Source organism: Fukomys damarensis, unplaced genomic scaffold (genome assembly GCF_012274545.1).
Source record: "Fukomys damarensis isolate Sample0158 unplaced genomic scaffold, DMR_v1.0_HiC HiC_scaffold_38, whole genome shotgun sequence".
NCBI lineage: Eukaryota > Metazoa > Chordata > Mammalia > Rodentia > Bathyergidae > Fukomys > Fukomys damarensis.
The window spans coordinates 75,678,380-75,701,613 of NW_022900950.1; the positions used below are offsets into that span (position 1 = coordinate 75,678,380).

Consider the following 23,234-nt stretch of genomic DNA (forward strand, 5'->3'; position numbering starts at 1 on the left):
AAAAAAAAAAAAAAAAAAAAAAAAAAAAAAAAAAAGGATATGAGATGTGGGAAGATAAAATATTGGCTTCAGGTGGATTTATTGATATAGTATATTTATGAGGGGTTCCACATTTAATGTGCCATCTCAGAGTTGTGTTCCTGACAGTTTCTTTGACTGGCTAGATTCAATGGTGGCCTGCAATCATGGAAGTTGAGATGACAAACTTTTGCTCACGTGCTATGCCCTAAAGAATCCAAAACTCAAGGAAATGGGAATGTTAGGATGGATTTGTTGTGAGTGCTATGCCCACCACTCACGCTCAATATTTCCCAAGAATTTAGAGGAGTCACCCTCCCTAATGACTCTGGGTAGACTGGTTAAAGGGACACTAGTATCTCCGACAAGGTGGCTGTCATCTGTGGGCGGGGTGGACCACAGTGCCACTGGTCTTGGGACCACCTTTGAAGAGTCAGTGTCTCATATCAAACTGTGAGGACTATAAAAATCACTTGCGCCCACCCAGCAGAAATAGCAGACTATCTGTCTTCATTCAAGCTTTTCCATCATTTACTCAGAACATATTGATCCTCTTAGCATCTAATAAAGCATCCTAATAACTTTTGATTCGTGACTTTGATGACATCATAACAACTGGATTTTGGGGCAGAAAGTAGCAAAGTAACTCAGATCTCCTCATTAGATATGTGCTGAATCAAGGACTGGAATACTGCAGCCCCCCTGGCCACATCTGGCCCACTCCCTGCTGGTGTAAATGCTACTGAAACACGGTCACATTGATTTCTTCATGGATTATCTATGGTCTCTGTCCTGCGGCAACACCAGAGTCCATCCAACCTGAAAAGCCATAAATATTTACTGTCTGGCCTCTTATAGGAAAAAAAAAGGTACAGATCCCTAGGCTAAGGATCGGAAACTTTCCTGAACTATCTATCAGAAAGTGACAGGAGATGAAGATGGGAAAACTGGAGCTGCTTCACGAAATCCCTGGCAATCAAGATAAAAGGGACAGAACTATATTCCCTTCCAACCTATGCAGAATTAATAAAGAATGCTTCCGAGGTGGGGTGGGAGTTTACTTTCAGATTAATTTTTTTTTGAGGCAGGGTCTCGCTTTATAATTCATGCTGGCTCTGAACACACTATGTAGCCCCGGCTGGCCTTGAACTTGCAGCGATCCTCCTGCCTCAGTCTCCCAAGTGCTGGGATCACAGGTGTGTGCCACCATGCCAACTCAGCTTAATTTTTTAGGAAGATCATTTTTCCTGTAATTCATGAACTATACAGTGACCGCACCCTCAGTCTTTTCTACAGCAAAAAGACAACCATGTCTTGTCGATGGTTTGAAAAAATAAATAAATTCTACAGAAGACAGATAACCCCAGGCAATTTATATCTCACCTACTGCAGTTTCTCATCATATGGTAAAAAATATTCATTGAGTTCCTATGCTGTATCTTGCACTACTTTAAGGACTTGTGATAAAAGTAAATGAGATGTCCAGAGTGAAGGGAAATAAGGCAGCCTAATCTAGGAGCACTTCACAATTTTCAGGGAGGCAGGTGAGCAGGCAGTGGTACAGCTGTAGTACACTGAATTAAGTGCAGTAACAGTGTGTAGTGTGTTCCAAAGTTTTGGTTTTAACGGAATCTCTGCATGAAGTTATTAGCCCTTACTCTTTTTTGTCCCCTTTTAAACGTTTCTGCAAATGCATGTATAGCAGGACTCTATATAAAGAAGCTCTGTGGGGACAGAACCAACCCAAAACGAACAAGAGCCCAAGCAACAGTAGTACGTGATTAGAAGTACCACAGCCTAATTAGGTGGCGGCCCCCCTCAGCAAGTCATCATGACTTCCTGCAGCAAATCTTCGTGGTCCTGATGGAGGAATTTACCCTACGGAGTCCCCACCTCTGAATTCCTCCGTTAGGAATTTGGGCAAATCTACACTGCTGGATTTGGGGCACAGAGTCGGGGCGACGAGTTTGGGCCTGAAACCTGTGGATCTCCTTTTGCACCCATGGGTCAGGTCGGATCTGAAACTGCGGCAGCTGCTGGTGGGAACAGAACTGGAGAGCGGGTCGGGGGAAGCCTCTGATGAAGCACAGGTGAACAGCTGACAGCTATTTGGCCTCAGTAGATGACACAAGGGAAATGGCACTTTGAGAAGAAAGTGGCTGAAGACCCAATGGAGTGACTACAAGAGTGAGAAGTCAAAATTGCAAAATCCGACAGATCAGGACACATTGGCGTCCGAATCCTTTCGGTGTCCGCGAGCCTGCTTCTGCAGGGTTTGTGCCCAGGGGTCTCGCCACCTCCCAGAGGGTGACACCATCAGCTGGGCCTGTGTTCCTAAGGCCACAGCAAGGAACCCTTGTCTATTTGCATTAATTCTGTGACATTTTTCATGTTTTACTTTTCTGAAATCAGATGGCTTCTTAAGTTAATGATACCTCATATTTAATGAGATATTGCTTCTCCTTGGCCCGAGTGTTAGTCTGCAGAGTAACAGCTCATGAACTAGTTCCATATTTCCACACGGCCACGTCCTGTTAGACTGTGTGTATTCACTACTCCTGAGCAAATGTGTCAGCCAACCTGCGTCATCCACCCAGGGGCTGGGGCGGGGCCCCTGGGGATCCATGTTTGCTTACTAACAATGGCTCTCTTGTTGGTGGCACCAAATGCTATTGCAGTTTTAATACCGTAGTTAAAATCTGGTGGTTGTTATTTTCCTTTTAGTATGAGAAAAAACTCGGAATAGTGTGAGTTGTACACCATAAATATTCAGTGCTCAAATCCCTGTGGGTGATGGATGTCAAACGATATTGTATGCTTACATTTTCAAAAACTGTATTGTAGAATACTAGGAAAACATATGTTAAGTTCTCTGGTATTAAGTCATGTATTTTTAAAATACATGCTGTATCGCTTCTCGGGCTTTTGGCTAAGATCAAGTGTAGTAAAATACATACTATAAAGTAAACCATTCATAAATCCCAATGCAATGCCAGTTATGTTAAAATCTTGACCACGTCATTCAATTCTCATGCATAATCCTACTTCATTATTTTAACCCACTAAGCCAAAAAAGACCCCACAAAAGAAAACCTGAGAGAAAATATATTCAGAAACACATGCATGCACACAAATATTCATATGCATTTACATAACCACCTGCTTAACAGATCTGGCTCATCAGAAACTGAGACTTCCAGTAAGTCAAAACTGTCTCCCAAACATGCAAGGCTATAGGAGACTAATGAAGACGTTAAACATCCATTATTGCAAACTGGCAAAAACAAGGACTCTGCACCTCAGTTTACCATCAGCAGCCACAATCTGGAACAGTAAGCTTTCAAGTCAGTTAAAACTGGACAGGTTGCATACAACGCATCCTCCAAGACAATGCAGTACACTAGACAATCCGACAGTGACGGTCAGAATGTGCTCACAGTAATCATCTTTAGTTAGTGCATTCAAACATTTGAGGGAAATTCCGTTGTCTGAAAGCACTAAAGGAAGAGAAGTTCATTACTGAAGAATCAAATTTGTAAAATAAAAGGCCACGGGCAGAAGCATTCTTTGATTAATAAATCACACAGTACCAGCAGTAGGCTCGGTGAAAGTCTTATACTTTGGGAAGTGACTTCTACTACCCAGAGCCCCATGTCGCTCTGTTCACCACAGACAACACCCTAAATGAACTTTATAGAGCTGGAATTATTATCAAACACAAAGCTTATGTATTTTACCTGTCTTTTCCCACACCCCAAAATGAGTATTGTCAAAAATATGTAAATACATTCTCTCAGCACCGATGCCTAAACTGCTGGGATGCTCCACACCTACCTTTGAGCACAGTGAGAAAAACTGTGCTCACACTGCCCCGCTCTGGTCAGAAGACAGAATTTTATTTTTTATTTTATTTTAATGTAATACAAGAAGATATTAATAAAGAAAATATAAAAGCCGTTCTATGAAAAAGTAATTTTCACAACAAAAATTATTAGGGAATAACCATGGTAAATTCACTGTGTATCATAGTCTTAAAAGAATGTATTTTCATTCGCTAATCTACCTCTTTCATTTTAATTATTGACAAGGTATCTAACCCTTAGTATAATTTTGAGCAATGTCTTCCTATTTCACCATATCTTTTATTCTTTTTGGTCCTTATTTACACTTTCAGTTTCTCACACCAGAGAGACAATGAGTATTTTTAGCACCTTCTACAAATTCATGTAAAATGGATTTCACGAAAAGATGTTTCCCAAAGAGACAAAGCAGTTAAGTGGTATAGAATTTAGTTTAAAATTTCAAGGAAACCTCTTTTTTTTTAGTCTTCTGATTAACAATTTAAGGGCTTAATGCTGTTGTTAACCCTACTATTTCCACAAAAACATCTATGACAGTTCTTGTAAGAATGGAACAAAGTATACAGATGTATAATACCACTTGCTGTGTACAATGGCAAATTTTAAGACTGGCTTATTAAACTATTCACGTTAGTTCAAGTGGGAAAATGCCAAAAATGCTCTTATTTAGAAAGCCCTAATATATAATTTTCATAATTATGTTGTTTAAAATAAAAACAAAGTTACTGAATCTTTAATGTGAAAAGAGCCATAGTGATTGAAAAGAAGGCTAAGAAATTTATAAATAGCTCTGGCAACTGTTCGTATTGAAGTCATTTGTCTATATCCAATGGTTGATATTAATAATAATAATTAATACTATATATGGTTGATATTAATAATAGCAACAATAATGTTGGAAATTAACACTTTTTGACCACTTATTGTGCCAGACACTGATCTAAGCTCTTTGCTTGTGGTAATTCATTCTTATTAAATATGGAACTATAAAGCTAATTTCCTGAGATATCCTGCAGCTAATACAAGTTACCTTTGGGCTCTGCAATGGCAAGAGGTGCTCACAGTGGCACCCAGGAGCTTCCAGATACTTAGCGTACTGCACTGCTGCCTGGGTAACTCTGGTCACCGAGCCTGCTGCACATGCGTTTCAACGTCTTCTCTAAGGGCCGGGAGTGTAGTGGGTTTTCTGCTATAGACGACATCGCGTTCCCTGCAGGTGTTAAACCAGGAGAGTGCGCACCTTGTACAAGCTTTTCTTTTATACATTTTTTGGAGGACTCTGCAACTTAAACTATGTCAATGATAACTTTGAGTGTCTTTTTAGCATTAATCATATTTTAAAATTACCTGAATCTCTGTCCATAGCTTCAACCCTTGCTACAAACTCCCCTGGACTTTGGTTTTCTTTAACTGAAGCTTCATACAGGTGCTGCTCACATACTGGTGCCTCATCGTTGACATCCAGGACAGTAACTGTCACAATCTGGGAAGAAGAACGTGCCGAGACCCCGTCATCCAGGGCCACGAGGGTCAGAACGTGCTGAGTTTTTACTTCATAATCCAAAGGGCGGGCTATGGTTAGTAAGCCTGTTTTGAAAGAGAAGACAAACAACATGTTACGGGTGTCCCTTAGGTCAGTTACATGTGTGCTTGTTCTGCCTGTGTCCACCTCATCTAACTCGATTGGAAACTCTGAGTTTTTCATTGAAGAATGAATTATATCAAACCAACTTAAATTTATACACGATCTAGAATAATAAATCAGGAAAGTATAGTCAGAAAAGTCAATTTAAATTGTAAGCATGAGTGATTATTAAAAAAGAATCTATCCTAAGCCATTGTCTGTGACTAAATTATGTATCTAGCCAAGATTTACCTCCCTTTAAAAGACATCTGATACTATATATTTTCACGCGTGTGGCATTTCCTGTTTAAAAGTAACCAAGTTATAAAAACTAAGTATGATTACATGGTTTAAATCATTTTATCTTTGTTAAGGAGTTGTGGTCACTTTATACTTGCCTGAGGTGTCTTTTTATTAACAAAGGCAAAGATGTAATAACTCAGTCAATAAACTTCACAAATACAACATGCCCCTGTATCACAAATCATATACGTAGTGTTGTACAGAGTCATTATGTAATTATAACTGTCATTTTTTTATGATTGCTGTTTCTCTCATCTTCTAATAAATTTTCTTCAAACGCTTAAAAAGGTGTAGTGAATCAGATCCAAAAATATAGTTTTTATCAGCAATTACTCATCACTTTATACTTCCCAGCCCTTTAGCTGTTTAATCATTTACTATTTCTATTTTATAAGAAACTCGAGCCTTGTGAGGGGAAAAATAAATCCCATCTCATATGAATGCACTCGATAATTATCATTTTATGTCTTCGAAAAGTATCTCAGCTTAAACAGCCTCTATACTTGGCCAAGATGCATGATACCTCGGTTACTGAGACGCGATTCCGATTTCACTCATTCTCCTTTAACAATCTGACAAAGACCTGCCTCAGCTGTCTTGGAAAACACTTTAAGTATGGTTGAAACGGGTCCTCGGAGAGGCTCCGTTCTCACACAGCAGCCATCTGTGTCTGCACTGTCTCTCTCTCAGCTGGGCCCTTGGGTGGTGTTGACACACGCTCCAGAATGGAGCCATGTGCACGGGATCTAATGACTATTTTGATGAAATTTTCCAAGAGAACAGGGCCAGACGATCATTATGACTTCCAAGTCCTACACACTCAGTTGCATTCCAAATCATGCTCTCATTAACAGTTGGGCCAAATGGTATACACCTCTGAGACTTTTTTCTCCCCCAAGGGTCATGTTGAAATGACTTTATTTCTTAAAGGATGACTTAACGTTCATTGAGTTTTCAGTGTCCCCTGCAAATAAAGTAGAGGGAGGTCCATCTCCATATTCACAAGAACGGTACTTTGTACACATTCTTTTTCATCAGATTCATAAAATATTATATTCTAGATGTTATCTGGCAATGTGGTGACAGCAAGACAACTGAAGTGACAGGGAGGGACGCTGTCACAGAGTACTCGACAATGAATAAATGTTTCTGCAAAAAAAATAAGTGTTATTGATTTCCCTAGTGCTGTTCCTCAAAAGACTAAAACTAGAAATCCCATTGGCCCAGCCATGCCTCCTCCGGGTACATTCTCAAAAGAGTTAAAGTTATCATGTTATAGCGATGTATGGGTACTCGTGGCTTAGCGGCACAACTCACTACAGCTAAATCATGGAAGCGGCCCACATGCCCATCATCAGATGGTTAGATGGAGAAAATGTGGTGTGTATACACAGTGGAACACAACTCAGCCTCAGAAAAGGACAATTCAAGTCGTTTGCAGGAAAATGGACAGACTTGGAGACCGCGGTGCTAAGTGGGGTAATTCAGACCTGGGGAGACAAACATCACATGGTTTCTCTAATATGAGAAATCCAAGTTATAAATAACTTAAAGGGCAAAATAAAGGAGAGATAGTAGGAAGCAGGGAGGTGGGCTCTGTGGACGTGGAAAGGGGGCTGGGGGAAGGAGAGAGGACAGAAGGGAAAGGAAGAGTAAAACTGATCAACACGCAACGTGTATGCGAACCAATTCCTCATGGTAAAGGTCACCGTATCAAGTACTGCCAACATGTACTAATAAGAACATTTAAAAGAAAAATAAAATTCTACAACTGATGTGAAAAGCAAGGGTCTTGATGTCCAAATGAATTCAATAATTAAAACAGCAGTTTCAGCTATTTGCAAATATCTGCATAATCAAAAGGTAATTTCTACATCCGAGTCTCTGAAAGACTCTGTCGATGAGGTATGTGGCTATCTTTTGGTGCCATCTCCTACCACCAGGTGCCACACGGGGACAGCAGAGGAGTCCCCTGTTGTACATCCAGCCACAAAACACAATGTTAATAAACAGGTCGAATAAAGTTGGTTTTGCAAATACACTTTCTGTGCTTATTATACACATAAGTAAAGGAAGCCAAACATTTTAAAGTTATTAAAGCATTTGCATGCCGAGAACATTTTAACAAGGGGAAATGAAAAGCCTGAAGGTAAGTAGGTGATAATAGGCTTTAATTACAAGTGACAGAAAAAGAAAGAAAAGGTACCCAAATCAAAAAGAAAGAAGTAAAATTATCCCTGGACATGGACTACATTGTCTTTTAAATAGAAAGCCCTAATGACTTACAACAAACAAGTTCAGTAAAGTTAATATACAAGATCAACATCTAAAATAACTTGTTTCTATACACTCACAGGAATTTTCTGAAAAGGAAATTATAAAAATCCCATTTACCATGATACCAAAAGGAATAAAATACTTAGTCAGAAATACTTAAGCTGATAAGGAACTCATGTGCCAAAAAAATCACAAAATATTGATGAAACATATTAAAGAACACATACCAGATGGAAAGCTATTCCATGTCCATGGAAAGAAAAAAAACTGTTAAAATGTTAAAAGTATCCAAAATGACCTACAGATTCAGCGTGATCCCTACAAAGTTTCCAGTGACATTTTGGGGAAGAAACAGAAGTAAATGCTAAAATTCATATAGAATCTCAAAGAACTCCAAATAGCCGAAATAACCTTAGGAATGAACAATACAGCTGGAAACACCACACTTCCTTCACGACTTATCATAAAGGTGCAGTAATGAAAAAGGACAAATACTGGGCTTGAGAAAGTCACGCAGGGAATAGAAACGGAGTAGAGATCCCAGAAAGAATGGCTGCCTGCTTCGGGCAAGCCAGCAGGGTACATAATGGGGAATTCTCAGCCAATGGTGCGGGTACTGAATATCCGTGTGCAAAAGGGCGAAGCGAGACCTTTATCCTGTATCGGGTCCTTAAATAACTCAAAATGGGAGAAGGGTCAATTAGGATCAGAGAGGACAACACTCCTAGAAAAAAAATAAAGAAAAGCTGTATGACGTTGGTTTTGGCAGTGGTTTCACGGATGTGACAACAAAAGCGAAAGTGGGAATTTGCCCAACTATGAAGCAAAGAAAAGGCAACTACGCAGTGTGAGAAAGCATTTTCAAGGGGTTATTATCCACAATACATGAAGAACTCTTACAGCAGAATGAGAAAAAAGCCAAGCAAACCTAAAAAAAACCCCAAAAAAACAAACAAACAAAAAAAACCAACAACAAAAAGAGAGAACTGTAACAGGCACTTCTCAAAGGCATAAAAATGGTCAACAAGTATATAAAAAAATAATAATTCATGTCAGTAGTCATCAGGGAAACGTAAGTCAAAAGCATCATGAATTATTACAACTGTCAGGACAGCTACTATCACACACAGAGAAAAGACAGCACTTATCAAGGGAGTGCGCAAACTGAAACACCTGTCCACACGTTGCTCGTGATGCAAAATCTGTCAGCTGGAAGGTACGGAGTCTCTGAAAAATAGTCTTAAACTTAAAATAACTGTCCCACAGTCTGCAACTTCGCTTCTGGATATTTATCCAAAGCAGCTGACATTAGCAGCCACAGGAGACAGCAGCATCCCCACGTTTGCTGCAGAGAGTGTGTGGAACAGCCCAGCTGTGGGAGCAACAGTGAATGACTACCCCCATGCAAGGGGAGAAACTACGGCAGACACGTATGCAGTGGGATATTGCTTGGCCTTTAAAAAGGCAGCTACCACGTGATTCTACTGCTACAAAATATTTAAAATGTCAAATTCATGGAACCAAAGAGTGGAATGGTGGACGTCAGGGGGCTGGACAGGGAAATGATGAGACACTGAAATTTCAATTTAGCAGGACGAGGAGGCTCTAAAGATCTGCTGTACAATACTGCACCAGAGGGAAGGATGATGTGTTGTAATTTGTTAGAAGGGAAAGTTTCATCTTAGGTTTTCTTACCACAATAAAATAAAATAAAGATGTCTTAAAGTGACTCCAGGGCACTGTACCTGATGACTCATCGAGCACAAAGGCTGTGTCTGCATTTCCGGAGCGGATGCTGTAGGTCACTTTCCCATTCTGTCCTTCATCGGGGTCTCGAGCATGTACACGATGCACGGAAGAGCCCACGGCGGCGTCCTCTCGGACACAGGCGATGGGCAAGGACACGAAAGCGGGGCTGTGGTCATTTACATCCAGAATCACCACTTTGGCTATCAGTGACCTGGAGCGCCGGTCTGTCACATTCACAGCCTGGTCGGATGCGGTGACCATCAGCGTGACGGCCGGGACGCTCTCTCTGTCCAAGGGGGCCGCGGTGACCAATGTGCCAAATGAGGGGTGGATGAGAAACGGGTTCGAACCAGGGTGGAGGGATTCGATGAAGTACTGTACCCTGCTGTTCAAAAAGCTACCATCACCGTCTTTGGCATGGAACGTGTGCACCAGGGTCCCTATGGGAACGTTCTCTTCTATGCTTATCGCAATGACCCGGTCCTGGAAGGCAGGGGAGTGGTCATTTCGATCTTCCACATCAACACTGAGGAAGACGGTGCTATTCAGGGCAGGACTCTGGCTGTGGTCTTTGGTTATAACCCTGAAAACATAACGCGGGGTTGTTTCATAATCCAGTTCCTTAGAAAGAAACAAGTCTCCTGTTGAGCTGTCAATTTCAAAGTGACCATTCTTGTCCTCTGTAGCAAGACTAAAGTGCAATTTTCCACTGTGATACTGCTGGAGGTGCTCAGGGGACTTCATCAAGCTCGTGATTTTTGCCGGCTTCAAGTTCTCTGGAATCACTAAATGTCTGATATTCTGAGAAATGAAAACCTGACCTTTGGACAGTGGTATCACCTGAGATCAGAATAAACAGAAGCTGTTCATTTTGCATAGTTACATAATTGACTAAATAGTAACAGTTAATAGCAAATATCAATACATGCTATGACATCACTTGGGAAGCTAATTCCTATTTGTGTGATGCAAACGTGCTAATTGGTGAGAAAAATATCTTTTTGTAAGATGTAATTTCAGCATGCTCAGAAAATTGAAATCGTGTAATGATACTGAGGAGATACAAAATGCCAGAACTCTCTAACTTTCAGTCTGCTGTAATTTTATGCTAGTTTGCTGAGGCTGTGCAATGACTGAGTTGAAATGCAGCCTCATGATTCTGGAATTGGAATGTAGAACAGCTAGTTTTCCAAGTCCTAGGGACCAATCTGTCCATAATAACATGTTTATTCATTCAAATGTCTATCCATTGTGGCATTTTTATACATAACTTTATACCATGACTTTCTGGAAACACCAAATTTGAGATATGATTATATATGTTTCTCTTCTAACATACATATCTTTAATCTATAAAGAATATAATTTGAAAACAGAACTCTCGGGGCAATATACTCTTGAGTTTACATATACATAAAACGCATATGTTATAAATGCAGATTATACATTTGCATTGTACATATTTTATATACTGATACATATCTGATTATACTGTGCATCAACAAAGAAATCCAGTTACGCACAATCATCTTAATTTTGCTGGTTGGTAAAATTTTTACCTACTATGAACACTTTATAAAACTTGTTTGCTTATTATGAAGCCATAAATACAGAACTTAAGCAACGGATCTAAGCTTTAAAAACTGCTTTCAACTTCGTGACTTTATGTGGCTATGCGTTAATAAAGATGTTTCTCCTGCAAGGCTGCCAAGTTATTGTGATTAGGAATAACGGAAAGAAAAGTCATCACTTGTTCACCACAAACAAAGCAATGTAAGAAGCATCCACATAGCAATGTCTTGTCAAGTACTACATGAAACTAAAAAAGTATTTGGACTCAATTTCCTGATAATAAGAATGTAAATACGAGTATGCAATGTGACCTTGAAATAATACCCATGCATTAAATGTACTTTCATTCTGTCTGTTTGTATAAAAATAAAGTGAGGCCCTGAGCACAATCTCCCTCACTTTACAGTGACAACGTTACCTGGACATGAAGCACTGCCCAGCCTTGCAGTGGAGGCTGGCCCTGGTCACTGGCGATGACCGTCAGCCTGTAGGAGGGTCTGTAGTCATAGGAGAGTATCGTGCTTGTTCTTATTTCAGCACTGTTGGCATCAATCTTAAAATGATCAGAATAATCTTCTACACACACACACACACACAAAAAAAAAGAAATTTAGAAACTAATATGAACTGACAAGACAGAAAACGGAGTTAATCCAGTACATTTATGATCATTAGGGAATATTTATTTCCCTAAGAGTCATGATCAGACACATTCAGCTTGATAAAACCTTATAGAATACACATACAGGGCATATGTATCAAACTATCAGAGCATCCCGATATCTGTACAGTGGTTATGTTTATATCAGTTTTGAATAAATTTAAACCAAAAGATGGCACTAAAATATAGACAAGAAACAGAACAGTTTTAAAACTTATATAATGAACTTCCTGTACTTATTATCACCTAGCTTCAATAATTTTTTTTTTTTTTTTTTTTTTTTTTTTTTTTTTGTACCGGGATTGAACTCGGGACCTTGCGCTTGCAAGGCTGGTGGCAGAACCACAATAATCATATTTCATCTATTTTTAATTTATACAACTTCCTTTCCCTCATTTTCTTTTGAAGTCTCACAAATCATATCATTTCTTCTGTGTAGAATTCACAACATGCGTCTCTAAAGGACGAGGAATATTTAAAAATTATCACAGTATTTAAACTTCCAAAAAAACCGATTCCTAGTAAGTTTTAAATTTTTCAATCATCTCATAAACATGTTTGCTTGCTCAAATCAGCACAAAACCCCATCTATTACCTATTTCAACCTCTGGACTCCCACCATCCGTCTTTTTAGCTCTGCACTGCCACTCATCTGTTGAAGAAACTGGACCATGTGTTTCGAACTTTCCCATGGTCTACATTTGGCTGTTGCATACACTGTGTAGCTTATGATGTTCCTCTGTCCTGTGTTGTCCTTGCATTGGGAAGATCTAGAGAACTGATCAGATTCAGACTGATTTCTGGAAAACAACTGCATAAATGCTGTGTTTCTCTTTGGAAGCACGTGTCCGGTTACCTTCTGGTGTCAGCGTCGGTCCTGCTGATTCCCAGCCTAGGTCCATGGGTGCATTAGATATTGCAAAGTCTGTAATATTCTGCTTTCTGCATTATTCTCTGTTATTTCTTAGCTGGGGTATTTCAAGAAAGAGGAATTTCCTTTTACCTACTTTTTGGTACTCCAGAGGATCAGCTCACTATAGGAAATACAGAATGCTATACTTTATTTAATCAGCTTTGGAATAATGTGTTGGTTCAGGGACATCCTCTGCAGCTGCAACTGTGATCAGTAGTTTCACCCTTCTTTAAGAATCACTAAGCTGCATTTAAACAGATGTGCTTCAGCACATTGCCAGGGTTTTCTTCACTGAAGCTGAGATCCCAGGTCTTCTGGCAGGACCCTTCCTGTCCTAAGTAACCTCTTTCTATCTGCTAGCACAAGATCTCCTGTCCAAAACTTGGAATCAGCCGCTTATCTTATGATTTCTGGTTCCTTTTTATGAAAAGTGGTTTGGCACCATAGTCCAGACATTTGGAATACTCTTTGGTTTCTGATTTGGTCATCATTCCCAGGCCTTTCCAGTGGACAGAGAACAGTTATACATTAACATGTATAATAGATTCATGTTGATGCTTATAATTCAAATTGATGCCATGGTTAAATGGCTGCTTGTAGTTAAATAGCAGGTTGCATTCTTTAGCAATTTGAATATTTCAAATCATAAAAAACACAAAAACAACACAAAACAAACCCCAGTTCACATAAAGCCTGAGGAGAAAAACTCTCTTTGGTTCAACAGTTGCTGAGTCACCAACCCTGAACGGTACTTCAGCAGTTATAGGGGACATTCAGGCAAATAAAAAAGAACCCCTGCCTTCACAGAGCGCAGGAGTGAGGACTGAACGGGAGGTAACACTGATTAGCTGTGGTTTCTAGGCTTTAACCCACTCTCTTCAGTCTTACAGGAGTAATGAAGAATGTTCCCGTGAGTATGATATGCATTTTTGTTCCAGTTATAGTAATTTTTATCATGCTATTTTATAATATTGTATTTTTAGTTGCCTAAATTTTGTAATGAATGTAAAGAATCACTGTATTTTTAACTTGCTATGTCCCCAAGCATCATTTAAAAATTAATTTTAAAAAAATAGAAAGTTAAACATTCAGAAATATATGGTGAACATAAATGTATCACCTTCTGGACTGTTGTTTTCCCAATATTTCATTAACAAAACATGATAAAGTATAAAATATGACAAAGTATAAATAAAACAGAGGGCCTCTGCATATCAGATCTCCTTACCTGATTTTCTATAGAAAGTCACCGTCCTACATGAAATGTGGTTATTTTTCTAATCCATGCACTTACAAATATGCTTAACATGGCTTTTGTCTATTTTAATTAATGTTAATAAAGAAGGATTATAGCTCCATGTATTAATCTGTGAGTGGGTGCATGTATGTCCGTCTACCCTGACCATCTTTTACAGGTATACCATGTTCCCTTCAGCAGCTGAAAATAAAATGGAAAAAAGTGATACAAAGATCTTATTGATCTGATTTAATAGTCACAGAAAGATTTGTGAATACATACTTGTAAAGCCAGTAAAGCCAGTTTCTTCCCAGGATGAGTTTAGGTGTAGAGGTTGGAAAGATCTCACTGGTTATGACTGAATAATACACACACACACACACACACACATCACAATTTCTCTATCCATTTTATCTGTCGATGAGGATCTAGGGTAGCTTAGACATTGTTAACTGTGCTGCTATAAGCACGGGTATTTATGTATCACTGTATTATTTTATCTTTTTAATTTTTTTGCAAATATACTGAGGAATGTTATAGCTGGATCAAACTGTATTGCCACTTTTAGTTTTCAGAGGACTCTTCATACTAATTTCCATAGTGGTTTTACTAGTTTACCTTCCCATCAGCAATGCAGACAGGTTCCTCCCCTCACATCCTCACCAGTATCTGTGTGTGTGTCTGTGTGTGTTCTTTTTTATTGAGTTCATTGGTACATTCTAGGTACAGTACAGTACAGTTCCATTCATGACTGGGGTCTTGTACCTCTACATGCCAGGTCTTGGTTCTCATTTTTCCCCTTGTCCCTGCCCTCCCTTCACCCCCCCTGTGTGTGTTCTTAGTGATAGCCATTTGGACTGAGCTGAGATGGACTATCATTGTACTTTTGCTTGTTCCTATGGTGAAAGATGTTAAGCATTTCTCATATGCTTACTGGCCATTTGTACTTCTTTTAGGAAAAAGGATCTATTCATTTGTCAATTTGTTGGTCAGGATAGTTGGTTTGGGGGTGTTTTCTATGTTCTTTATGTATTCTAGATAGTAATCCTCTGCCAGAAAAAGAGACTGCAGATTGTCTTCCATTCTGGGGCTGTCTCTGCTTTTCCCTTCATTATGAAGAAACTTGTTACTTTGATGTGATCCCATTTATTGACTCTTGCTATCATTTTCTGTGCTATTGTAACCAAAGTCAGCAATCTTCGCCTGCGCTATGGCTTCAAGTGCTTCTCCTATGTTTTCTTCCAGCAGTGGAAAAGTTTCACGTCATATATCTAGGTCTTTCCTGCAGTTTGAATTGATTTGTTTTAACAAAACAAGGGAAGGGAAATGAATGGAACTGGAGACCATCCATAAGCCAGCTTCAGAAGGTCAGATATTGCACACATTCTCACGTATGTGAAATAAAAACAAACACACAGAACTAGAGACCAAAGAGATTACCGGAAAGTAGGGGAGAGGCTATCTTAAAACAGAAAAGTGCTCAGGAGGAAGAGGAAAAAGAAAGGAGGGGAACCGGGTTAAAAACAATTTATGTTATAAACTGTTAGAATATTTCAAAGTGAAATACATTATTCTAATTAATATGCACTAATACATTTTTTAAAGGATTATTGAAGAAAATTTCGAGGTGTGATTAATAAAAAATAGGAGAATGAGCAGCTCTTCCTAAATATGGCCCTGCTGCAGCGGGCTCATTCCCTCTGGACAATGCACACATCTGCTGTCCAGATCTGCTGGGGGCTTGGGAAGACCTTCTGAAATATTCACACACGCAGAAGTTAGGCTGCCCTCCTTATGTGGTCGTGGGACTACAAAGGAGAGCTTGCTCCTGGACTGTGGAGCTAATGAGAACCATCTATAATTTCCCAATGAAAGGCACTCGAAGCAGCTCGAAGGCACTGTTGGTACAGAATCCTTGTCATCTTTTGTAACCTGCCTTTTTTTTTTTTTTTTTTTTTAAGACAGAGCTGGGGATTGAACCTAGGACTTTCATACTGCACTACCTACCCAGACCTTTTTGTATTGTTCACTGAGAGGAACAGTCTTGCCAAATCACTAAGTTGCACAGGCTGGGTTCCGAATTTTGGTCCTCCTGCTCTTGCCTCCCAGAGTGCAGAGATTACAGGTGTGCACCACCATGCCCATGTAATCTGTCTTTTTCACTTATGTTCCAAGACCCGTCTAGGTCAATGCGTATAAAGCTCTAGTGTTTTCATTCTCATTGCTGTAGAGTATTTCACTCAAACATGCCCCGTTACACATGCTACTGAAACTGTTTGCTCCGTGCCCATTCTGCACACTCCCATGGCTGCACCAGGGTGGGACCCAGAGGTGAGCTGCACCAGCACAGCACAGCACAGCTCCAAGGAGCCTGGGCATCGCTTCACTGCTCGACAAGCTGTGCCAGGGAAGCTGGGTGTCTGAACGCTTGTGCTGTGACCACCCTGCAATCTGCTCACCTCCTTTGTCTAGCTTTGTATTTATTTTTCCTTTCCTTATTGCTTTGTAGCGTCCTTAATAAAGTCTGAATGCAATTTTGTCTTTGTCACACGGGTTTCAATTATTTTCTCCCAATCTGTAGCATGACTTGCAACATTGTAAACAATGGCATCTTTCCTGAAATTTTTAGTTTTAATGTGGTTTTACTCATCCATTTCTTTGTGAATTTTGCTCTCCTTGTTTAAAAATCCTTCCTCACCCTCAATCGCATGCAATTAATTCCTTATATTTTTTCTATAAGGAAGAGGGATGTTCACATTAAATGACTGCATCTTTGCTAGGTTGACAGGGAAGTACTTCCTCTTCTTTTTCTAAATGGGCTACAAATCACACCTGGCTCAGATGCTGACAGTCCGCCTCTTCCCCATTTTCCATATTATTTACTCTCCATGTTTGTGAGCCAAGTTCTTCACCGTTCTCCACTGCCACACTAGTTAATCAATGAGTCCATATGATATTGTCCTAATTAGAAGTTTTATAAGTCCGCTCTGGTGAGGCAGATCTCCTACTCGTTCTATTGACACCGTCTTAGTTACTCTTTGTTATTTGCTATGCGTATGACTTTTAGATTCCACTCGTCAAATTCCACCACAAACTCATTGGGAGTTCAGGTATAAATACATGAATCTAATCAATATATTTTAAGGGTTTTTTATCTTTAGGCTATTGAGATCTCTTAAACTGAACATGATACAGTTTTTATTCAATTTGTCTTATGTGACCTTCATTATTACTTTGCAATTTTCTACAGAAAGGTCTTCCACATGCCTTATTAGAATTTTCCTATGTCCCTTAACAGGCAGATTCTGACTTAGGTGACTGCCTATTGCCTCGGAACACAAGAAAATCTGTCCACAACTGTATGGTTATTTTTGCAAATGCACTACAGTGAGTGTGATCTTGGAAAAACTTCTTAAGAGTTTAAAATGCTATTGCATTTTGTACGTTGACATCCCGGAGAAGCTGCTATCTTCTGTTCTGATGCTTTGTCCATGGTACCTCTCGTGTTTTACACGAAGACAGTCAACTGCAGGGAAGGGCAATTCTGTATCTCGATTTCATGTTTGCATCAAGTCGAAGCAACAAATATGTTCTAAAGTGATGTAAGACATAACACCAACTGAAGCTCATCGCTGCAACAAATCTGAGCCCTGCACATGCTACGATACATCACAAAACTGTGCCTGATATTTTCCACGTACACAGCTATCTAGCATTTGATTTAAGATATGATGCAGCCAGTTATGCTGCACTCTGTTCTCAGTAGTATGTAGTCTTCACTGAGATAGATGCACAGGCCTCATAACACACAGGACACTGCTTCTTACCCACTGACTACTACTTTGTTTTCAATAAAAGTTGATTTTTTTCTTCAGATTATTGCAAATTACCCACTCAACACAGGTGGTTTCCCTTAGGACAAAAAAGCAGCAGTGAGTTTTCACTAAACTTGTAAAATTATTATTTTTTAAGTGAATGTGAGTCCTGGCAAAAACAAATGTATCTGGTGCCATTTGTTTGGTGCTGTGGTCAAGCTCACCTGGAGGGTTCTGAGTAGTCAACACAGAACACGCTCTTCTAGAAACAGAAACACAGCTGATGGACGGCAGAGGGTTTAAAGCTCTTGACACTTAGTGCATAAGGGCTGTTACCTGAGGCCATGGAATAGGTAATTTCCGCATTGTCTCCTTCATCGAGGTCCTTTGCAAACACAGTTGTAACCAATGTATTTACTGGCTGGTCTTCCAAAACCTGTCATCAAAACAAAGGGCTACAGATGTGTCACTGAACTCTTACAAGCAGTAGCAGCGGGCCTTTACTGAAAAGAACACATCACACTAAGCATTTTGAACTATTTTAAAGCCCGCATACAATTCAAATGTTTACCATGTAAAAACTAGATGAGTGAAAGTCCATGAAAAGAATCCACCTTACAAATTTAAATTTTTTACTCCCTTTGAACAAATCATCTAAGGCACTTTAACCAATTTTATAAAAAATTTTTAAAAAGAAAAAGATTAATTAAAAATTCATATTTTAGGTTTTTAAAAATAATTCTGTTATATTCTCATTTACCACCTTCTGAGGTTATATTTTAAAAGACTGTTACCATACAAAATATGCTTAGATAAACTTGAGCCTTTATTTTATTTATTTTTTTAATTTTAATTTTTTGGTTTTTTGAGACAGGGTCTCACTATGTAGTTGAGACTGACCGGGAACTCACTACGTAGCCCAGGCTGGTCTCAAACTCACAGCAATCCTCCTGCCTCGGCCTCCCGAGTGCTGGGATTACAGGCGTGCACCACCACGCCCAGCTGAGATTTTATTTCAGGACATATACCTCACACAGGAAACTCAGTAATTAACAGAAACTTTCCTGAAATACTGAAATATATGTGTGAGTTCAACTGTCCAATTAAGCACAGGATGTGTTAATGACAAGATCATAAGTCACCTGATAATGTGACGATTTTTTGCTTTGATGAAATTCTTCTCTAAATCTAGCTTTGGAAGATCACAGTGATGAGCTTCTCCAATACGTTTTTGAGCTTTTCAGTGTGCATGTTTAAGCACAATTTGAAGGTCTAATTCAACTGTTTTGGAGGAGTCGTTTCCTAACTTTTTATAACTCAGCCATTAAAAACCATGAGTACCCCCAAAACATACTTATTAATTATACGCAAGAACTATATGTATGTATATTACAAAAGACGTGGAAACAGAAAAGAGAAACTGAAATCGAAACCCATGCATGTGTGCAGGAAGAGGAATTTTACGATCACCGGATGTACATCCACCTGCTGTAGAACCACAGGCCGCTCCTGGGGTCACCTCATCTTGCTCGTGCCACGTGTCCCTTGGGTTCGACACCAGGAGATGTGTGTGAGCGTGTTACACACATACGAAGGGATAAACTACAATCCTGTGCAGAAAAACAGCTGGAGGTTTAACTCCAAGGAACACATGCATCCATTTTTTTCCTCTTCTTTTTTTTTTTTGTTTGGTCTTATTTTTTGTTTGTTTTTGTTTTTGTTTTTTGTTTTCTTAGTCTCACTATGTAGCCCAGGCTGGCCCTGGATCACTTGGAGTGACCCTCCTGCCTAAGCCTCCTGAGTGCTGGGATTACAGGCGTGCACCACCACACCTGGAGCTTTTTGTTTTTTTGACACAGGCACAATTTCTCGGTCCTCTAGAAAAACTGTATGTGCAAGGTCACAAGACTGATCTGATAAATTTACACTTCTTACCACAAGATGGCGCTCAAAGCAAATGATTCAGAATACTACAAATCGTTACAAGGCTGCTTTCACAAACCTTGATGTAGAATTCCTTCCCTGGGAGACACTGCGGGAAAAATGGGCTGTTATCGTTGGTGTCGGTGACTGTGACATAAACCGCCATGGTGGCGTTCCGTGGCGGCGAGCCGTGGTCGGTCACCAGGACAGTCATCTGATGGTGCATCTGGTGCTCGCGATCCAGGGCCAGCCAGCTGACCAGCTCACCTGCGGGACACGGGCCAGAAAAGGACAATGACGCTGCCTGCGCCCCTGGCAGCAGGAGACGCCCCCAAAGTACCCCACGGAGGGTCCGCAAGCAGAAAGCTCTGGCAGCAGCGCGGCTCCGGAGGACACACTCACATGTTGTCTGGCTCCACCGCCCACTGAAAGACTTTCCTGAAGCTGCCCTTGAAAAGGCCAGTTCAGACCTGGTGTACTCCATGGTTCAAAGTATCTGCCATCACCCAGTGAAACCAAACAAATACGGATTCATAAAACCAAGGGATTCAGGGACTTAAAATGCCTGCTTCTTTTATGCTGCTGCAGAAAACAGTGGAAAGCATGTGAGGGATGAGGTCACCAGTCGGTTTGGGCCCCAGGTCTCCCAGGGCCGCCATCTCAGCAGCAGCGACCACAGACCTAAAAGTACCCTAAGCTGTAAATACTGCACACATGGCCCTTGTCACCACCCCTTCCAAACGAGGGTAAAATATCTTCCTGAAAACAGTACCCCTAGGGAATGGCTTATTCAAGTGCATAAAATTTTTTAATCTAATGAAATATATGTGCACCAACAGACAGCAAGTTCCCAAGTAACTATTTTTCACCTGTAACTGTATTTTTGGCCTAAAACTGTGGTGCCTTCGGTAAATCCCTTCACATTTCAGCCATGAAGACTGCAGCACAGATCTGTACCTGCTTCTACCTCTCCACACCTCCCGCAGTGCAGAGCAGAAAATCCTAGTCCTCGGTGTGGACCAAAACATCTCTCTGAGGAAGGGAAACATGAAGAAGTAGCCATCAACCTTTTGCTCTCACAGCGCTGGGGACTGAACCCAGGACCTTCGCACTAAGCTACATCCTCAGCCTTTTCTATTTTTTATTTTCAGAGTCGCACTGAGTCACTGAATTACTTAGGCAGGGCTCGAATGTGCTAACTTCCTGACTCAGCCTCCCAGAGTCCTGGGTTCATAGCCATGTACCACTATGCCCGGGCACTAAACAGTCAGGTGGCCAAGATTTTTCCTGTTTAAATACGAATAAAATGACATTACATTTACAAATAAATAAATAAAGTGGCGAAGTGAGACACAAAACTCACATTTGGATAAGTCACTGAATCGTTGAGCTGAACTGTCAGACTGACCCCACAAAGTACATGTTAAATAGTGTCAATTATGACTGCAATTTTAGTAAAAAGTCACACGTGCACCTGCATTTTTCAAATTCTCCACTGCAGTTTTCTGAGCACCCCCCGTTCTGAAGAGCAAACATGTTTTTATTTCATAAACCAGCTTGGATCAACAGGCAGAGCTGTTCAGGAACCATCCCCTCTACCGAATTCTGGGGTTCAGCTCCTCGCTGAAGCCACACCACAAAACTGAGGAGTGGTCGTCTGATCTTTTGATTCTGGGTCCCAGACCCCCTGTAGGACAAGGAAGATCTGGAGGGAACCAGCTGTAGTTTGTAAATTTAGAGAAATGACCAAGTGAAGCCAATGGCCTGGGAAAGCCCCCATCGTGCGGCATGGAGAGCAAGCAGGGCCGTTCTGCACACCTGGGCAGCCTGTGCCCAGCAGGTACAGCGCTGGCTGGGGCGCACCAGGAGCTGACACCCAGCCTGCACCCCTCCTGGCAGCCACATGGCTGCGGCAAAGCCCCGCGGCTGCGGCAAAGCCCCGCCTGCCGGAGTGAGGGAAGGACTCAATTCCCAGGTCCCGCCTTCACAGCTGAGGCTTGGAGTCAGGATGGAATCTAAACCCTGTCTCACCCAAGGGTGGGCTGGGGGGACAACACGACAACACCACAACACAGGCTGTGACACAATCTGAAACTTCCAAAACTTCTGAAGCTGTTTTGGTGGCTGCTTTGTACCCCTGGCCAGCTCTGGGACCTTACTTCAGCTACCTGAATCTGTTTTCCCCGTTACGTCTTTGCAGTATAAGTACATTTTGCTGTAGGGATCAAAGCCCTCGTAGATTTATAGAGTACAAATTTTAAAGCATAATTTTATATTTAGTTTTAAAATTAAGACTTTGGAAAATAATTAATTTATTCTTCCTTTCTCCCTATTTCCCTTACCAAGATGAGAAAGGAGACACAGATCCTGAAGGTGATCTTCAAATCTTAACTAATGGATGATTCACATTTCATAAATATGTCCTGACCCTACTTAATGGGTTGAACAGTTGGAGAGGAAAACCAACCTTCATACAGGATCTACTGATGTGAGATTCTGGCTTTATCTCTGATTCAGAGTAGGTAATGCAGGGCGTCGCCAGCCTTTCGAAGGCGACCTGTTACAATTTCACCACGGTGTGAACGTCCGCGTGCTTACACAAACCCAGAAGACAGCCCCTACGACACGCATCGGCGATCACAGCTGTACACAGTGTAGCACAGATCAGCCCACGGCCCCTGCAGTCCTGCGCAGAACGAGCTGTACTGAACACTGCCACTATAACAGACAGGTATCTGTGTATCTAGACACCGAAAAGGCGACACTTTCTGGTCTCCACTGTAAGTGTACGGGACCTCGGGCTCTTAAACGCAGTTTGTCGCTGACTGACTTCATTATTCGGCCTGGGCATTCATGGGCGATCTGTACGGGAACCTGGTAGGTGAAAACCTTTCCACTTTGAACTTCATGGAAAAGTCACGTAACACTGCACTCACCAAGAACTGTAGTTTTACCTCTGCATCTGAACTACGACTGTACCTACAGCTTTCCGTTTCCCGACGCTGATTTCCAAGGAGCGGGAGCCACACAACGCTACCTGTGCTCGGGTTCATCTTGAAGAAGGCGCCGTCAGACAGCAGGAAGTAGGACAGCTGTCCATTCCTTCCGGAGTCCGCGTCAGTGGCTGCGACCCTGCCGATGACCCCCAGGGGGACGGGGCTCTCCCGGACCTTCAGAAACACCCGGCCTCGCGGGAAGGTGGGCGCGTTGTCGTTCTCGTCCAGGACCAGGACAGTCACGGAGGCGCTCGCGCTTTGCAGCAGGCCCCGCCGGCGGAGCCGG

The 23,234-nt window shown here is 41.1% G+C and overlaps 1 protein-coding gene across 1 annotated transcript in view; it reads right to left on the minus strand.

The window, feature by feature from the left end:
* Dchs2 (dachsous cadherin-related 2) overlaps positions 1–23,234 on the minus strand; it is a gene marked incomplete at its 5' end in the record, with an annotated part of 231,612 nt that overhangs the window by 60,864 nt on the left and 147,514 nt on the right. Inside the window, 6 exons of the mRNA XM_010628006.3 lie at positions 5,226–5,465; positions 9,828–10,671; positions 11,822–11,979; positions 18,366–18,465; positions 20,032–20,219; positions 22,990–23,230. Of these exons, the coding sequence (XP_010626308.1) occupies positions 5,226–5,465; positions 9,828–10,671; positions 11,822–11,979; positions 18,366–18,465; positions 20,032–20,219; positions 22,990–23,230 (1,771 nt within the window). The remainder of the gene's footprint in view (positions 1–5,225; positions 5,466–9,827; positions 10,672–11,821; positions 11,980–18,365; positions 18,466–20,031; positions 20,220–22,989; positions 23,231–23,234) is intronic.